A 15,877-nucleotide genomic window follows, 5' to 3' on the forward strand; every position below is an offset into this window, starting at 1 on the left:
ATAAGTCAATTTAATATATCATAGCTCTGTTTTATTTATTTATTTTTTTTGGAGACAGAGTCTCGCCCTGTTGCCCAGCCTGGAGTGCAACGGCACGATCTCGGCTCCTTGCAACCTCCGCCTCTCGGGTTCAAGTGATTCCCCTGCTTCAGCCTCCCAAGTAGCTGGGATTACAGGCACATGCCACCACACCCAGCTAATTTTTTGTATCTTTAATAGAGATGGGGTTTCACCATGTTGGCCAGGCTGGTCTCAAACTCTTGACCTTGTGATCCACCCACCTCGGCCTCCCAAAGTGCTGGGATTATAGGCGTGAGCCACCATACTCAGCATTTTTTTTTTTTTTTCTTTTAAACTTTTTTTGAAACAGAGTCTGTCTCTGTTCCCCAGCCTGGAGTGCAGTGGCGCAATCTCAGCTCATGGCAACCTCTGCCTCCTGGGCTCAAGCCATTCTCCTGCCTCAGCCTCCTAAGTAACTAGGAAGGACTACAGGCACCTATCACCACACCTGGCTAATTATTTTAATATATCATAGCTCTTGATGGGTGAAAGAGGCTGCTGAGTGAAGACCACCTTAGCTGCTCTGAAAGCAGGAGCAGGATGGGAGCTGGTGAATAAAGTGGCCAGTGGGAGCAAGGCCACTGTAGAGAACTGGAAACTTTGTTCCTTGAGGTTCCAGTTTGGCTTCAATATTGAATAGCTTTCAGCGTTACCAAAAGTAAGTCGTTGGATAAATTTTTCCTGAGACCAGAATGATTTGCCTTTATTAAATATGTTGAGTAGAAGGGAAGGGGGATGGTTTCCTCATAAGAGTAAAAGTACATGTGTGTCTTGAATAGTGGCCTTATTAGAGCTCTTCTTAGGGCCTTAGCCTGGGAATGACTGGCTCACTCTTAGTAACTCCATTATCCAGTTGATACAGGTAGCACAAACCTTAGTGAAGATTGATGGGTTGGTATGCTATTTTTTGTATTAATCTATGCTGTTTATTAACCTGCATTGCCATGGTGACTTCACCTTGCCTTTAAATAGTTTAATTCCTAATGCAAATGTTACTTTCCCTGATGATATTTGTTTGATGTTATGTTTTAATTAGTTCCCAAACTAAGACTAATGTTAAAGTGACTGGTTTTTTTCTTCTTTTCTTTAATTCAAGGTCTATGGTACCATTGCTTCAGGTGATATCCAGGGGTTCTCCTATGTCTTTTGAAGATTCTAGTCGAATCATCCCACTCTTTTACCTTTTTAGCTCCTTGTTTAGTCATTCACTAATTTCCATACATGATAACGAATTCTTCGGTGATCCCATAGAAGGTAAGGATTTTGAGAAACCAGTTTGCTGCTGGCCACTTGGCCCATCAGTTTTCATAGACAGTAGAAAAGTTTTAAGCTTTTTAAGTCTTTCAGTGTGTGTTAAAAGATGGAAAAAGAAATGATAGAAAACTGGATTATGTTTTTTAGTTGTAGGTCAAAGACAATCATCAATGATGCCTTTTACTTTAGAAGAGCTGATAATGTTGTCTCGATGCCTTCGAGATGCATGCCTGGGGATCATCAAGTTGGCTTATCCAGAAACCAAGCCAGAAGTTCGAGAAGAATATATTACAGCATTTCAGAGTATTGGAGTTACTACTAGCTCTGAAATGCAACAATGCATACAGATGGAACAGAAAAGATGGATTCAGTTATTTAAGGTATAGAGTATATGTATTTTTTTGTTTACTGACATTGAAAAATATACAAATTTTTGTCTTGACTCGTTGCAGAGGAATAAAAATGCAGGTTTGTTTCAGACATGTTTTAATTTGCAAGATTTTTTTTTTTCTTTTTTTTTTTTTTGAATACATGGACTTGATGTGTCTCCCAGGCTGGAGTGCAATGACACCATCATACTCCACTGCAGCCTTGAACTCCTGGGATCAAGCAATCCTCTCACCTCAGCCTCCTGAGTAACTCAGCTGGGGCTACTGGCACGTGCCACCACACCCAGCTAATTTATTAGTTTTTTTGTAGAGACAGAGTCTCACTGTGTTACCCAGGCTGGTCTCAAATTCCTGGCCTCATGGGTTCCTCCTGCTTCTGCCTCCCCTAGTGCTGGGATTATAGGCGTGAGCCACTGCAGCTGGCCTATATAACTTTTTAATTAAGAAAAGTAATTTTAGTACTTTTGATTAATTAAGGTAATTTAATTAACTAAAATTACTTTCATTTTAATTTACATTTGCCTCACTTAAAACCATGTTTTTAAACCTTGTTACATGCATCTTTTCTGTGTGGCCCTAACTACTTAACTGTGACACGTTGAAATATAAATACAGTTTTTAAAATGTTTTTATTTTTCACTAAATATTTCTTAGATTTTATTATTTTTTCAAACCTTTCAAAAATTAACAAGGTAAAATAGGTCATTAATTTTTAATGCTAGTTGTATATAAATTATTTTAACATATCTTTGTTCTTAACCAGAAAGTGAAGTTTTGAGTTACTGTGGTTGGAATGTTGGCAGGAAACCACCACCAGTGAGAATGTAACTGTTGGGATGGAAAAAAAGAAAAGGAAAAGGGTGCTTGACTTCCCATGAAATTTCTGCAGCAAACACATCTAGTCAGCTAAAATTGCTCATTAAAGGAGTGAGAGCAGAAGAAATGCATTTTCCAAATTGAATGCTAGATTTACAGTCCGTTTAATACCAGCAACCTCTCGCACACTAATGTTCAGTTCGAGTCATCAGCTGTCCCTTTGGGTCTTTTATCACTGCTTTTGTCAAGCTATCTATTTAATTGAAAGAAGTTAATTGAATGAAAATGATCAACTAAGCTTGTATTAATATTGCTAATGGAACTTTCTTCTTGGCCATGTTTGGAGAAAGATGTCAAGCTAGACTTTAGGAAGGGCCCATTAATGCTTGCACTTAACCTGATGGGCTAATTAAGGAATGCTTATTCATCCTCCAAGTCCACAAGAGTCTCTCTCCAGCCCGTTCTGCCTGGTTTTACAACACATTTCTCTTAGGAGCATGAGCATTAGCAGCAGCAGCAGTAACTGATAATGTTTTGATTGCACTGAATACAGTCCTAATGCATCGTTGAATTTATAATTTGGGCAGATTGATGTAATATATGTTTGCACAATTTATTTTAATTACCTATTTCTGTATTCCTAAGTAAACTGGAAAGGTCACATAGTAAGCCTTTACTATATCCTTTCTTAAAGATTGACAATTTTGCAATTTTTCTATGTTAAAAAATAAGCAATCTCACCTATTTAAAACTTATAGTTCTTATATAAGCTTTTCCTGGACGTGGGTGTTAACGGTAGCATATTTGTTTTCCTTTCAATATTTGATTAAACCCTGGGGTCTTTGTTAATAAAGCTTTCCATGATGTGCAATATCAGGTGTTGTGTATGATATCAGATAATTTCACTGTTTTATGGCACCTGTTGAGAGTTTCATAATTTCCATGACAGGCTTATCTTTAGTATGTAGAAATCTCTGAATTTAATAATGCCATATAAGATATTTTCCACCCTGGCCTTATTTTGTTTTGGTTAAGCATTAAATGAAGAGTTTGTACAGAATTTTCTTATGCCTCAAAATGACTCCCTGCCGCTTTATTAATCATTGAAGGTTTTAAGAATTAGGGCGAGGCCGGGTGTGGTGACTCACGCCTATAATCCCAGCACTTTGGGAGGCCAAGGCGGGTGGATCACGAGGTCAGGAGTTTGAGACCAGCCTGGCCAACATGGTGAAACCCCATCTCTACTAAAGATACAAAAAATTAGCTGGGCGTGATGATGCACGCCTGTAATCCCAGCTACTAGGGAGGCTGGGGCAGGAGAATTGCTAGAACCCGGGAGGCAGAGGTTGCAGTCAGCTGAGATAGCACCACTGCACTCCAGCCTGGGCGATAGGGTGAGACTCTCTCCAAAAAAAAAAAAGAGGGTGAAAATTTACCTTTTTTTTTGTTGGTGGTGGTGATTGTTTTAGGTTTGAAATCAAGTTGTTGTAAGACCTTTTGAGTTTAGAATTGTTTAAAGACCTTTTTTTTTTAAAGGATTTCTGTTCTTTGGTCACCTGTCCCCCAAACCATTTTATGCTACCTGCTGTTGAGCTGAGCCCCCAAAATAAAAATCACTGCATAATTTTTGAGTAATCAGCTGCTATTAGCTTTTCTTTTAAGAAAATACTGTCTCTATTATGAAGATGTATGAACTTACACCTCTGTAGTTAACTGTGTTTTGGGCAGTATTCTAAGAGTTTTGCATATATTCATTTAATACAATAGTTCTGTGAGAAAGATACTATAATTTGTATTACAGATGAGGTCATGTATATGATGGTAGAACCAGCTGCTATTCTACATTCCCCTTCTGAAAAAAATACAAATTTTATCAGCATTTTTCATACTGTTGTTGTGCCAAATTTGAGTTGAAGAATTCGAGGTAGAATCAACCAAAGAACGCAAAAGCGTTTTGCCCATGATCTCCTGCCTTCCATTGATTTTGACACAATTGCAGATGATGAGACCTGACTCCTTCAACACCGACCATTTTCATTTTTCAGTCGTATCGTGGTCCTCCCAAAGTCATTTGTGTGAGAGGCTCTGTTGGCTGGTCACAGAACATAGAATTTTAAGTGGATAGAGTCATCTTTCTTTGTCACTGTAAGAATTGAGGTCACTTTCTAAGCCCTGCCTTGACACTGCTAAAACAGTTTGTGCATTTATCAAATTTATAAACTCCTCTTGAAGTGTAATTTATAGCTATAATTACTTTAGCTTGATGAGATAGGAAATCCTGTTTTGAGATGTCTGTGTGCATCTACCGAACTTAACAGGAGTTACCTCCTGTGATAGGAAAACAGGAGGAAGTGGCAGGGAATGAGGAGGAAGGTTCTCATGCCCTCATTATCCATATGTCTGGAGAGAGAGAGAGAGAGAGCCATACTATGAGTGATTTTTTTACTTCCTTAGTGGTTAAGTTGTATTTTTTCAGTTCCAAAAAGCTATTTTTAAAAAGTAGTAAAGCAACAGCAGTGCCCTATTAATATAATCCTAACATGCGGCCATTTGACTGTCTATGTTACAACCAAGAGACCCAAAGCTTGTAGCGCTGTGCCATATCCTTTTCTGTTATTGAAGATTTTGGTTGATTTTGTTTTTGGTTTTTGACTACTAAAGTGGATACTATATGAAGTAATTTTATAGTGTTTTAAATATGTGCTGAAGAATACTGTTTTTCAAAATACTCCAGTTTTTAACCCGTTTATGCCAGAGGTTGCAAATTTTTTGTGTGAAAAATCAGGCCTTGGCAATGACCTTGAGCAGTAGAATATAAACCCCACAAGCTTAGCGTTCCAGTAATGGAACACTAGGCATAAATGGGTTAGCAAGTAGTAACTAAGGGCTATATAAAATTTGGTTAACCCTTGACAGCAGCAGTGCATACCAGATACTTAATGACTTTCATAGGTTAGAGTGTTTTATTCTCAGTTATTTGAATACTCACAGTATTCATCCCACCCATAGTGACACAGCTCTATGCTAATAAATGAATTCACACTGGGTGCCTGTTCCTGCAGTATCACCACGTAGTGAAGGAGACATGCATTCAGCTAATGACAGTGGGAAACAGCAAACCGCAGAGGCCGGTCCTGTGGAAGCACACAGGAGAGAAGCACCAGCTGCTGCGTCGTCTGGCACTTGACTCACTTGAGGAAAACGGTTGTTTTCCAACGAGGTCATGTTCTTAGAGCTTTTTCTGACATGTTACTTTTATATATTCTTCTTATGAAGTCAAATTGTAAAAATCCATTCTCATTTGATGTATTTCCCACATTACACATTTACTGCACTTCAGAACCTGGAAATTGTATGCTAAGTATGCTTTGTATTTTGCTTTTTAAAGAACTAACTCATCTGGTTTCAGGACTAGATCTACTCTAGAAAGAAAAAAAAATAATTAACTCAGTTGTTTGGTTTTAGTTACCAGATTTTACATATCACATTTAAGATAAAAAAGATACTTTTATTTTGTGTTATGATGCAATTTAGTCTTTCAGTTGCCCTTCAAAACTTGGACTATATGTACTTAATTTTTTGGTTGCAATACTATATCTAAATATCCATCTCCATGCAGAAATGTCACAATTTAGGATTAATAGCCTTGTCATCTAATTTATATATACATTTGTGATAATACAGCTAGTGCGTAAGAATATTTCCCCAAGGTCAGTTAAGCAAGATTTTCTTATGATCATCATTGCCATGAACTCTCAAACATAGCGATCTTGTGAAAACAGTGCCTGTTAATTTACAACGTTTACCTTGAACAGTTGTCAAGTGTGATTTTTATAAGGAGTTGGTATGTTTCTAAGCAGTTATCTACTTGATCTTTTTAATATTGGGGTTAAGGGAAACCTGCTTACAGCATCAACTATTTTTCATTCAAATGGCACGTAATAGAGCATGTGTAACAGTTGTGTACCTTTGTGGGTTTTTTTTTTTTTTTTTGAGACAGGGTTTCATTCTGTTGCCCGGGCTGGAGTACAGCCGCTCGATCTCACTGCGACCTCCACCCCCGAGGCTCAAGTGATTCTTTCATCTCGGCCTCCTGAGTAGCTGGGACTACAGGCATGCGCCACCACACCCAGCTAATTTTTGTATTTTTTGTAGAGATGGCGTTTCGCCATGTTACCCAGGCTGGTCTTGAACTCCTAGGCTCGAGTGATCTGCCTGCCTCGGCCTCCCAAAATGCTAGGATTACAGATGTGAGCCACTGCGCCCGGCAGTGTGTGCATTTCTGAATAAATTTATTAGTACTTGAATAATGTATTAGTTTCTGCATTTATTTAATGTAACGTTTTGATCTGGCATGGAAGAACATGAGAGGAGGGACAAGAGTTAACACATCAGATGGACATAATGCTATTGTATTTCAGAACTTAAAATCCAGTAAAATTGTGTATATTCAGCTAGATACAGCTAGTTGTTCCAGTGTTTGCTATCTTATTTCACATAACGTACAACACTGGTTCTCAAGTCGTTAACTACCTATCAGAGTCATCTGGAAGAGCAGTTGAAAACTCGACTGGCTCCACCTCAGACTAATTGAATTCGAGTCAGTGATGGCAGCATGCCTGTGGTGGGCTTTTCTTAGTACTCCAGGTGATTCTAAAATACAGTAAAGGTTAAGAGCCACAGGCCTAACCCTACAGATAACTCACTTTGAGCACATTTAGTCACTTTATGTGATTTGGCATGGTTGCCTCTACAAACTTTCCCTTTTTGGTGCTAGATACTTGTAGAGCAGTTGAGTTTGTGATTCTGAAAGTGACTGTGGAAAAAAGGAATGTGTTAAGGTGTTTTGAGATCACAAAATGGATCCAGTCAAATTTTCATGTTTATATTTTTCATTAAAACTTAGGAGAAAAATAGTTGATACGAAGGAGGGAAAAATGTTCTTAGTTGAATTTTAAGATTTGGCATTTGATATTCTAAATAAGTATTTTGGGAATTGGTCCAGGCCTAGTCATGCCATATTTAGCAAATAAAAAGGCAGATCACCTAGTTAAAATTGAATTACGGATAAATCACAATTACTTTAAAAAATGTAGTTATGTCCCATGCAATATTGTGGACATACTTTAAAGAAAGCAATATTTTGGACATACTTATACTAAAAATATATTATTTGATATAAATAAATATAAATTTATTATTTGATGTTTATTAAACCATGCATTACCACAGTGCCGTCTATCTTGATATCCCATCCTTAACATAACTCTCTTGGCTGGACTCACTTTTTTACCTTCTCCTTTCCTCCTCCTTTCTCCCCATCTCCCTCCACCCCCTTTTTTTGATTCACCAAGGATCCATGGTACTGGCATGTTATATTGGTAACATGTGATTACTTCTTTTTTCATATTTAGGATAGGAAATATGAAAGAGGATACACTATATTGAAATTTTTTTTAACATTTAATTGTATAATTAGTAGAATAATGTAAATGAGAACTTAATTGTCTCATATAATTTGATAATGTTTGTAATCTGTAGAAAATGTTCTCATGAGAGATTGAATAGAAATAGATATCTAGGAGTTAGGCAGACCTGATCTTTCCATTGCCTGACCTGGAGCAAGTTACCCCCTCAATAAAGCTAAGTTTCCTTGGGGATGATAAATTCATGGGGACCCCAGGATTCCGTGGGATGATGCAATTAAATATGTAAATATGTCAGAAAGCATGACCTTTGTTAACGGTTGGGGTGATTATGAAAGGGCTGATTTCAGCATGGTAACTATTAAATCTGGATTTATTTAAAGTATCAATTTAATTGGTCATAAAAATGGAAAGGCCAGACATGATCATCTTCATACAAAAAGATTGTACTTCTGTTACTTTTGGAAGGGTGTGTGCTCTGTGTGGACTACCTGAATTTATCCCATACAAGGATAGCACATGTAATTAGCATAGCTCATTGAGATTTCATCTTTGCTTTTGAAGAGTAAAATGAATGACTTTCAAGAATTAGTGTATTGGGTCAATGACAGTACTTTGTTTCAGCCAAACAGTTAACCAGACAGAACCAATAATGAGGCTCTCCCCAGGCTGCCTAGGCTGCATAAGAAACCATTAATCATAAGATGTTGTGTGTGCAGCTGAGCCCCTGAGCAACACCATGGAGTCAAAGGGTCAAGGAATAACTGACTCCAGTTTACCCTGATTACTTAACTAAACATTTCCACTCGTTTAAGAAGGATGGTATTTCCATAGCGTTGTGATAGGTTTTAAAATGCCACAAGATAATCGCCACTTCTAAATTGGTATGAAATATCCACCACTTATAAAGGTGCATCTTCGATCTTGAGTGGGTTTTTACTATGCAGTTTTATCTGCATGACCAAATTGCTCGAATAACACTTTTTCTCTGTCCACGGGTAGGTCATTCAAGGGGTGTCCACATTGTAGTGGCCTGAGATATCAACCCAAGTACCCTTCCCCTTTTTCCTTGGGCATACAGAATTTCTGGTGTCCCTGCATGCCTTGGATTTGCATTGCATAAAATAAGCATTTGTATTTCATTGTATGTAAATGCTAAATTATGGAATTTTAAAGGGAAATCTCAACAATTGATTGTGTGATCTTTATAATATGTCTAATATATCCAGTATAGATGAGATATATTATAAACTTATATATTATATATACTAGATACATGGTATATATTATACAATTTATAATTATAATATAAATTGTATAATATATAATATAAATTATATAAATTAGTATATATAATATATATTAGAAATGTTATTTCTAATCTATCCAGCGGGTGTATTATGAATCAGATTGTCCTGATTTTGTTTTTTCTGTGGTGATTTCCGTTGTCTATAATTAGAGGCGGCATGCATACAGGCCTGGCCGACTTTTTCAGAAAACGCTGTCTTGAGCTCTGTAGTAGTTATATGATCCAGTCCTGGTTGTAGATATTTAAAATGTTGGATTTACAATTTTGGTTTATCTTTGTTTATTACAAAATGCATTTCTATTCGGTAGAGAACTTCAGGTCTTTTTAAAGTAATGCTATTATATCTCTTTAATCATGTATTATAAAATTCAGAATTATTGATCTCAAGTCAGTCATTTAGTACCTGCTAGGTTCCAAGGTGGCTAGTTGGATTCTATTTGTGAGGCACTCACTGCACAACAACCAGAGAGGAACTGTTCTGAAAGAATATTGTAATTTTTTAAAACCATAATAAAATACTAAGCTGTGATGACATAGTGAAGTATGTCCAGGCCAGACTGTTTGGAAAGGTTATCAAGGAGATCAGACTCGATTTTTCTGGTGTTATAATCACAGACCTGACTTCATTTGCTTATGTGAGGCAAGTGCTGCAATTGTTTTTTCTTTGGGAGATGTGACAGTGATATCTGGGGTGCTGCTTTTTTCCCCTAGTGCCGTTAGTACATTGTTTCTCAGAAAACTCAGAAATGCTATTTCAGGAAAAAGTTTTACAAAATTGCACCACTTAGAGGGATCTTTCATTAGAACTCAGATGAGCTAAGACATTTCCAAATTTGTGGGTGTTTTTTTTTTAATATTTTAGGTTTGGGGGTACATGTGAAGTTTTGTTACATAGATAAACATGTCATCGGAGTTTGTTGTACACATCATTAGATCACTCAGGTATTAAGCTAGGTCCCCAGTAGTCATCTTTTCTACCCTCTGCCTCCTCCCACCCTCTCCCTTCAAGTAGATCCAGTGTCTGTTCTTTCCTTCTTTGTGTTCATGTAGCTCCCACCAAATTTGTGTTTCAAAGCTTAATCACCACCTCCATTGTAACTTAAAAAATTATCATGTACATGTGTTTGTTTTTCTGCACGTATTTGTTGGCAGATAGCTGCTTTGTGATGGCAAAAAGAAGCCCTTTTCTGTGAGCGGGTTTGGTGTCCGGCTCGACCTGGGTTCCTGCACCACTGCTGTGTGCTCCTCCTCGAGCGAATGTATTGCTCACTGTGCATTGTGCTGCTGAGCTCACGTGTGTGACACGGATTTGTTCTTTCTTTTCAGGTTATCACCAATCTGGTGAAAATGTTGAAGTCCAGAGACACGAGGAGAAATTTTTGTCCTCCAAACCACTGGCTGTCAGAACAAGAAGATATTAAAGCAGATAAGGTGTTATTGAAAGATCTTTTTAATATTTATCATTAAAAAATACATTCAGCTTGTGTCTTTCTGGAGAGAAGAATTAAGCACTTTAAAATTATTTATTTTATGACTCATATGACTAAATAGTAATGATAAACCTTGTTACTAACTCTTACGCCAACTTCTTAATGGAACATATAGCAGTATCATTGACTTAAAATGATATTCTGAGTTATTAATCCTCAATTTTCCTTTTTAACCTGAGATTATATTAAAGCCTTAATGATTCTTTGTGAGGTTGAAAAATATTTTGCTTTTATTAGTATTAATATATGTCTAGTATTTAAAAGAGATAGATCTTATACCTAATTTTTGTGGTTTTTTTTGAGACGGAATCTTGCTATGTTTGCCCGTGGTGGTCTCAAACTCCCAGCCTGAAGTGATCTTCCTACCTTGGCCTCCCAAAGTGCTGGGATTACAGACGTGAGCCACCACACCAGTCCTTTATCCTTGATTTTCTAAAAGAACAGAGACAAATTTGAATATTACTAACACCTACATCTAAAGCAGATTCAGTAGTATGATACGTTAGTAAAAAATTTAAGTGGCCAGGCGCGGTGGCTCATGCCTCTAATCCCAGCACTTCAGGAGGCTGACGGGCAGATCAGTTGAAGCCAGGAGTTCGAGACCAGCCTGGCCAACATGGCGAAACCCTGTATCTCTATTGAAAATACAAAAATTAGCTGGGCGTGGTGGCAGACGCCTGTAATCCCAGCTACTCGGGAGGCTAAGGCAGGAGAATCACTTGAACCTGGGAGGCAGAGGTGCAGTGAGCTGAGACTGTGCCATTGCACTGCAGCCTGGGTGATAAGAGTGAAACTCCGTCTCAAAAAAAAAGAAAAATGAAAGAAAATACAAATATTAGCCGGGCATGGTAAGTGTCCCCCTGTAGTCCCAGCTACTCAGGAGGCTAAGGTATGAGAATCCCTTGTGCCCTGGAGGCGGAGGTTGCAGTGAGCCAAGATCGTGCCACTGCACTGCAGCCTGGGTGACAGAGCGAGATTCTGTCTCCAGGAAAACCAAAAAATGTAAGTGATGTTAACAGAGGGACATAAAGTATTTTCAGTTCTTGAGAAAAAGTCATAACTGGATTCATTTCAGAATCTTGGGAGTAGGAGATGGAGTGGTGGAGGGTATAAAAGAAACCATGTCGGCCAGGCGCGGTGGCTCATGCCTGTAATCCCAGCACTTTGAGAGGCCAAGGCAAGTGGATTGCCTGATCTCAGGAGTTTGCGACCAGCCTGGGCAACATGGTCAAACCCAGTCTCTACTAAAATACAAAAAATTAGCCGGGCACGGTGGTGTGAGCCTATAGTCCCAGCTACTTGGGACTGAGGCTGAGGCAGGAGAATCACTTGAACCTGGGATGCGGAGGTTGCAGTAAGCCGAGATCACGCCACTGCGCTCCAGCCTGGGCGACAGAGCAAGATTCCGTCTCAGAAAATAAAGAAAAAAAAAAAAAGAAACCATGTCAAAGAAATATTCGAGGAGAGAAAACAGGAGTGTTTCAGAACAATTTTATAAGCATGACTATGTCCTCATGAGATATTTGTGAGTTAAGCCTGTTGCTTCTAACTCTGCCCACTGACAAGGTATAGCAGTGGTGGCAGATCCCCCAGCAGTGAACAGCTCCGGGGCCCAGGCCAGGGTTGCTTCACAGCAAAAGAAGCAGTCCTGGCACGGTGCTTGGTTCCAGGTCTGGGGAAGACCCTGCAAGATGGGTGAGGAGTGTTCTGTCATGCTGGAGAGCGAGGAAGCCATTGCAGGGTGGCTGGGCCTGGGAGACAGGGTTAGGAGCCTGTCTCTAGCTGGTCATGGGCGGAAACTTGAAGCATTCATGAAAGCAGCTAACTCTGAGTTCGCAAAGGTGCTAACAAAACCCTTCGTTGTCATATTTGTAGGATGCAAAGGAACCATCTCATTACTTTGAATAGTTTTGAAAAAAAGAAGTACTCAAGCATTTAACCCACCTTTCATTTATAAACTGTACCTCAGGCAAAACAGTGTGTGATCTTTTGCGTAGAAGTATTCCAGCCAATACTACGTGAAAAGGATTTTTGCAAACTGGAATCAGCCTGTTGCAGGCTCTGGTGAAGGAGATGACCAGGGCGGTGCCACTCCAGGTGCAGCGCGTGTCTAGGGTCTGCTGGTCTGAGATGGTGTGTTGGCCTCGCAGGAGAGGAGGGTCCTGTCCCAGAATGCAAATAACTGCACCTCTTCCTTACTCCAGAAAGTTGTGCGATGGGAAAATGTCAGCTGAACCCAGCAGTGTGCTTAGTGATTTAATTGATTTATATTTTGGCACAAGTCCCTTATCTCATCACCAACTGGTAGTACGGTGCACACACCCACACTTGAAGTAGGTTTCACCTCTGCAGTGAAAAGCAGAGATGGCGGAGAGGGGGGGCCTCTCGATGATCGAGCATCCCACACCACCTAGGAAATGTTCTCGCCAGAAAGTTAAATCTAAATGTGGTGGAACCTCTACATCTAACTACAAAATTACAGGAAACAGAGGGGTTAGAAGTACATCTTTAACAACACCATGAGGGTGCCATTAGCAAAATCTAGATTATGGGAAATTTTACAGGATAAAAGTTTCTTCATTAAAAATTGCAAGGGTGGCTGGGCACGGTGGCTCACACCTGTAATCCCAGCACTTTGGGAGACCGAGGTATGCGGATCACCTGAGGTCAGTTCGAGACCACCCTGGCCAACATGGTGAAACCCCATCTCTACTAAAAATACAAAAGTTAGCCAGGCATAGTGGCATGCGCCTGTAATCCCAGCTACTTGGGAGGCTGAGGCAGGAGAATCGCTTGAACCTGGGAGGCAGAGGTTGCAGTGAGCCAAGATCAGGCCACTGCATTTCATCCTGGGTAACAGAGTGAATGAGACTCCATTTAAAAAAAAAAAAAAAATTGCAAGGGCCGGCCGGGTGTGGTTGCTCACGCCTGTGACCCGGGCACTTTGGGATGCTGAGGCAGGTGGATTGCTTGAGCTCAGGAGTTCAAGACCAGTCTGGGCAAGATAGCAAAACCCCATCTCTACAAAAAGTACAAAAATTAACCAGGCATGATGGTATACACCTGTAGTGCCAGCTACTCAGGAGGCTGAGGTGGGAGGATCACTTGAAACCAGGAGGTGGAGGTCGCAGTGGGCTGAGGTCGCACCACTGCGTTCCAGCCTGGGTGACAGAGTGAGACCCTGTATCAAAAAATAAAAAATTGTAAGGACCAAAAATAAGGGATGAGAGGAACTGACAGATGAAAAATAACTTGAGAAAATATACTATGTCTATTTTATTTGAATACTGCCTCAACCAAATTGAAAAAAAAACTAGAAAGTGACTCTTTGATAATAATAATTTTTAAAGTGATCTATTTTGCTTCATAAAGCAATTATATTATTTTACTGTGTTTAGATACTATGCATCATCAAATAAAACAATTAGAGATATTTTGGGGCATATTACAAAACATAGTTAACTATAAAAGTATGAAAGGATAGCTAGCATGAGAGAGGACCTGAAAAGGTAAAGCAAAAGGGGACATGAAGGTACGAGGTCAGAGAGAGGGCCCAGCCCCCAGTAGAGAAATGTCCAGCACCAATTCTGTTCAAGTGTGATCAGGTCAAAGTGTGTGCTGGAGCACAGGGGAGTTCTGAACCAGGATTGCCCCCGACAGGTCACTCAGCTCTATGTGCCAGCATCCAGACATGTGTGGAGGTTCCGGCGGATGGGGAGGATAGGCCCGCTGCAGTCCACCCTGGACGGTGAGTTCTCTAGGACACAGGGTTACTGAGGTATGAATTACATGCTGTCAAATTCACTCCTTTAATCTACAGATCTGTTATTTTTCATAAACTTATAGAGCCATGTCACCCCCACCAGGAGCTACCATGTAGAAAAGTTTCATCACCCCCAAAATTGCCTCTAGCTCCATTGCGGCCACCTCTTCAGCAGCCACCCATTTCTGTTTTGTCCTGTCACTTTGCCTTTTGCAAAAGGCCTCCAAAGGGAACCATGCTGTGTAGTCTGCTCCTGGCTCCTTTTGGTCAGCACGGTGCATTTGAGGGTGCTGTGTGGGTTGATTGTTGCCTCTGTTGCTCAGCAGTATTCCAGTGTGGGGATGCACCACAGTTTGTGAATCCATTCATTGGTTGAAAGACATTTGGTTATTTTTTCAATCTCTGGGAATACGAGTACAGCTGCTATAAACATCTATGTACAGGTTTTTCTGTGAACATACATTTTGTTTGACATGGAGTAAGTTTCACTGGGAGTAAGAATCTTGAGATATTTGGCAAGTTTATGTTTAACTTGATGAGAAGCTGCAGAACTGTGTTCCAGGGTGGCTGCACGGCTTTGCATTCAGACCAGCAATGAATGAGAGCCTCTGTTGTTCCCAGTCCTCACCAGCACTTATAGTTGTCATTTTTTTAAAAAATTCTATGGGCCGGGTGTGGTGGCTCACGCCTGTAATCCCCAGCACTTTAGGAGGCCGAGGTGGGCGGATCACGAGGTCAGGAGTTCAAGACCAGCCTGACCAACATAGTGAAACCCCATCTCTACTAAAAATACAAAAAACTAGCTGAGCGTAGTGGCGGGCACTTGTAATCTCAGCTACTTGGGAGGCTGAGGCAGGAGAATCGCTTGAACCCAGGAGGTGGAGGTTGCAGTGAGCCGAGATCACACCACTGCACTCCAGCCTGGGTGACAGTACAAGACTGTCTTAAAAAAAAAAAAAATTTGGCTATTATAAAAGGTGGGAAATGGTATCTTATTGTGGTTTTAATTTGTGTCTACCAGCCGACTAATGATATTCAGCATCTTTTTCATGAATTTGTTTTTTTCTTTTGTTTTCTTGGGTTTTTTTTGTTTGTTTTTTTTTTGGAGACAGGGTCTCACTGTGTGCTCAGGCTGGAGTGCAGAGGTGCAATCACAGCTCACTGCAGCCTTGACTTCCTGGGCTTCAGCGATCTTCCTGCCGTAGCTTCCAAAGTAGTTGTGACCACAGGCGTGTGCCATCACACCGGGCCAATTTTTTAATTTTTTTGTAGAGATGGAATCTCCATATGTTGCCCAGGCTGGCCTTTAACTCCTGGGCTCAAGGGATCTTCCCACCTTGGCCTCCCGAAGTACTACGATTACAGATGTG

The 15,877-nt window shown here is 40.0% G+C and overlaps 1 protein-coding gene across 2 annotated transcripts in view; it reads left to right on the forward strand.

The window, feature by feature from the left end:
• Positions 1-15,877, forward strand: part of UBE3C (ubiquitin protein ligase E3C) — a 130,249-nt gene that overhangs the window by 68,260 nt on the left and 46,112 nt on the right. For both annotated transcript variants that reach the window (XM_054494482.2, XM_063668051.1), the window contains exons 12-15: positions 1,157-1,314; positions 1,462-1,694; positions 10,581-10,685; positions 14,405-14,492. In XM_054494482.2, coding sequence (XP_054350457.1) covers positions 1,157-1,314; positions 1,462-1,694; positions 10,581-10,685; positions 14,405-14,492 — 584 coding nt within the window. The remainder of the gene's footprint in view (positions 1-1,156; positions 1,315-1,461; positions 1,695-10,580; positions 10,686-14,404; positions 14,493-15,877) is intronic.

This window comes from Pongo pygmaeus, chromosome 6 (genome assembly GCF_028885625.2).
Source record: "Pongo pygmaeus isolate AG05252 chromosome 6, NHGRI_mPonPyg2-v2.0_pri, whole genome shotgun sequence".
Classification (NCBI taxonomy): Eukaryota; Metazoa; Chordata; class Mammalia; order Primates; family Hominidae; genus Pongo; species Pongo pygmaeus.